This window comes from Austrofundulus limnaeus, unplaced genomic scaffold (assembly GCF_001266775.1).
Source record: "Austrofundulus limnaeus strain Quisiro unplaced genomic scaffold, Austrofundulus_limnaeus-1.0 Scaffold76, whole genome shotgun sequence".
In the NCBI taxonomy this organism is placed as follows: domain Eukaryota; kingdom Metazoa; phylum Chordata; class Actinopteri; order Cyprinodontiformes; family Rivulidae; genus Austrofundulus; species Austrofundulus limnaeus.
In genome coordinates, this window is record NW_013952478.1 from 1943402 (window position 1) to 1945955 (window position 2554).

The 2554-nt window shown below is 28.9% G+C and overlaps 2 protein-coding genes across 2 annotated transcripts in view; one reads left to right on the forward strand and one right to left on the reverse strand.

The window, feature by feature from the left end:
- The window catches only part of LOC106519372 (extracellular calcium-sensing receptor-like), an 8643-nt gene extending 7753 nt beyond the window's left edge, over positions 1–890 (forward strand). The window contains exon 9 of the mRNA XM_014011007.1: positions 813–890. Within this exon, the coding sequence (XP_013866461.1) occupies positions 813–890 (78 nt within the window). The remainder of the gene's footprint in view (positions 1–812) is intronic.
- A 102-nt stretch (positions 891–992) lies between these two features.
- Positions 993–2554, reverse strand: part of LOC106519373 (extracellular calcium-sensing receptor) — a 5963-nt gene continuing 4401 nt past the window's right edge. Inside the window, exon 9 of the mRNA XM_014011008.1 lies at positions 993–1024. Within this exon, the coding sequence (XP_013866462.1) occupies positions 993–1024 (32 nt within the window). The remainder of the gene's footprint in view (positions 1025–2554) is intronic.

Below are 2554 nucleotides of genomic sequence, written 5' to 3' on the forward strand. Positions count from 1 at the left end.
ATTTTATACAGGTCAAATTTTTAGTTTTGTAGGATTTCCTAACTTTTGATTATTTTAATTTTAATTTAATGTGTTAATAACATTAACATGCATAATCAGAAAAAAAATGTATCGACAATTGTGTTTTAATCACTGGTTGCTCTACACAAATGCCCTCTCTTTGTGCTACATCAAGTAAAGATGCCATGCCATATTTTCCATAATCTGAGTCTGAATGAAACAGCACCAATCCAAGTCCAGCCAAAGTGCTTCACTAGCTTGGCCAGAGCATCAGCTTGGAACTGATCACTTGGAACTGTTCTGAAAAATGTTGGAAACTGTTGCTTATCTGACAGACAGGCACAGGTGGCAAAGTGGCTCACCTAAAATAAATAAATAAATAAATAAATAAATAAATAAATAAATAAATAAATAAATAAATAAATAAATAAATAAATAAATAAATAAATAAATAAATAAATAAATAAATAAATAAATAAATAAATAAATAAATAAATAAATAAATAAATAAATAAATAAATAAATAAATAAATAAATAAATAAATAAATAAATAAATAAATAAATAAATAAATAAATAAATAAATAAATAAATAAATAAATAAATAAATAAATAAATAAATAAATAAATAAATAAATAAATAAATAAATAAATAAATAAATAAATAAATAAATAAATAAATAAATAAATAAATAAATAAATAAATATATAATGGCTTTGTAATATCAAAATAGCATTTAAAATCAGCTGTATATTTTAGCTGTTCTCTCAACAATAAAAGCAGACTATGTTCTTACAAGTGGGATGTTGAAGGATCCAATGATGCGTCACATGCTGACGGATGGTGAGGATCCAGACTCACCAACAACAGCTAAGACCACTCCAGACTGAGTACAAGTGGTGCCTTTGTAAAACACAGGGTCTTGTCCATTTGATAGTAGAAATTCCACATGCACAGACACAGGCACTGAAGCATAGATCATATATCCAAGTTTAATCCCCGGCAGCAGCTCTGTGCTGTTTATCTGCTCAATGGCAAAATTCATGTCACGAGCAAAACGCAGGTCCGGAGCATCAATGCTGCAGTGCACACAACTAATTAAGCGAGCATGGACACATGAAATAAATCAGTATAATAAAATACAAGAAAATAATCAATAATGGTATGAAACAAAAAAATATATTTGACAATGCATTAAAGACATCACAGAAGTTGGACGTTTGATTAATAAATAACTGATACGTCAAAGAAAAAATGCTTGCTTCAAAAATCATTAAGAATATAGAAATTTAGTTTGCGTTAGAATCAACAAATGCAGATTGACAGTTTTAGTATTAGTTTCAAAAATTAGTCTTCAAAAATTTGTATTCAAACAAACAAACAAACAAACAAAAGTGTTTTTCCCTACTTTTGTTGCAAACAGATTATTTTTAATTTAATATAACCTTTCTAATTTTTTTCACATTCCTTTTTACTAACCTGTCAGAGCAACTTGAAGGTTCAGGCTTGGTGGTGTAGTTATAAATCACTGTGTGCAGTTTGTAATGAATTGAAAAGATGCCACCATTAAGAAAATCACCATTGTTTGAGAAAACAAGTTAAAGGGGAGTGATCTGCAGGATACATGTCATAGATGATGTCTCAGTACTAACACCAGCACTAGTTGAAGCCACTATGGGCTCAATCCTTGGGTTGAGACCATTCAGACATCCACTGAGGACAACTGTGATCAATTCAATTAGGTTCATAGGTAACCTCAGGCCAATAGAAACAAACCTCATTTCCATTTCTCAGGTGTCTGTATGGGTGTAGATTTGTTTTTACAGGTTTATGTACCTCCTCTGTTATACATCAGCTGATCAGTCGTTTACAGCACAACACCATTACTGGGTGGTTTTTATTCCTTCCAGTATTTATTGATTCAAAACGTCCACCTTTTTACTTTATGTTTATGTCACATATTAAAGAATGGACTACATATTATCAGTATTTGAGTATTTGAAAATTTACAAAATTCTCAATTTAAAGTATTTAATAATTTAAGGGTATTGATGATTTGAATTGAAATCTCAATACATTGTTGTATGAATAATAATATAATTTTTTGCAAATGATATTGATCTAGCTGTTCTCTTTAAATTTGTGATTTAAATTTACATTAAAAGATGTTTGACTGCTGGAAGTATCATTCATGAGGTACTGCAATAAAAGAACTGAGAGCAATGCACATCTAGTTAAAATATCAATTTAGATTTATTTAATGTAATTACAAAAAAGTCAGATGAAATGGCAAAAAATAAGAGAACAAAACATACTTTGAAATTTGTGGGTTTTTTTTTTACTCTTTACTCCTAAATAGGCACATTTTATTAAAGAAAGAAAAGGCTGAAGATGTATCTACAAAAATGTGAGCTGTTTCAAATGTATATTACCATGACTAACCTAAGGCAGGCATGTCATAGTTATTTCTTATTCATTAAATATTTCTTGGAGTTCTTCTCTGGTTGAAATATTATGATGAAACACTTTGGAGCAAATATACACAGTATCAGTC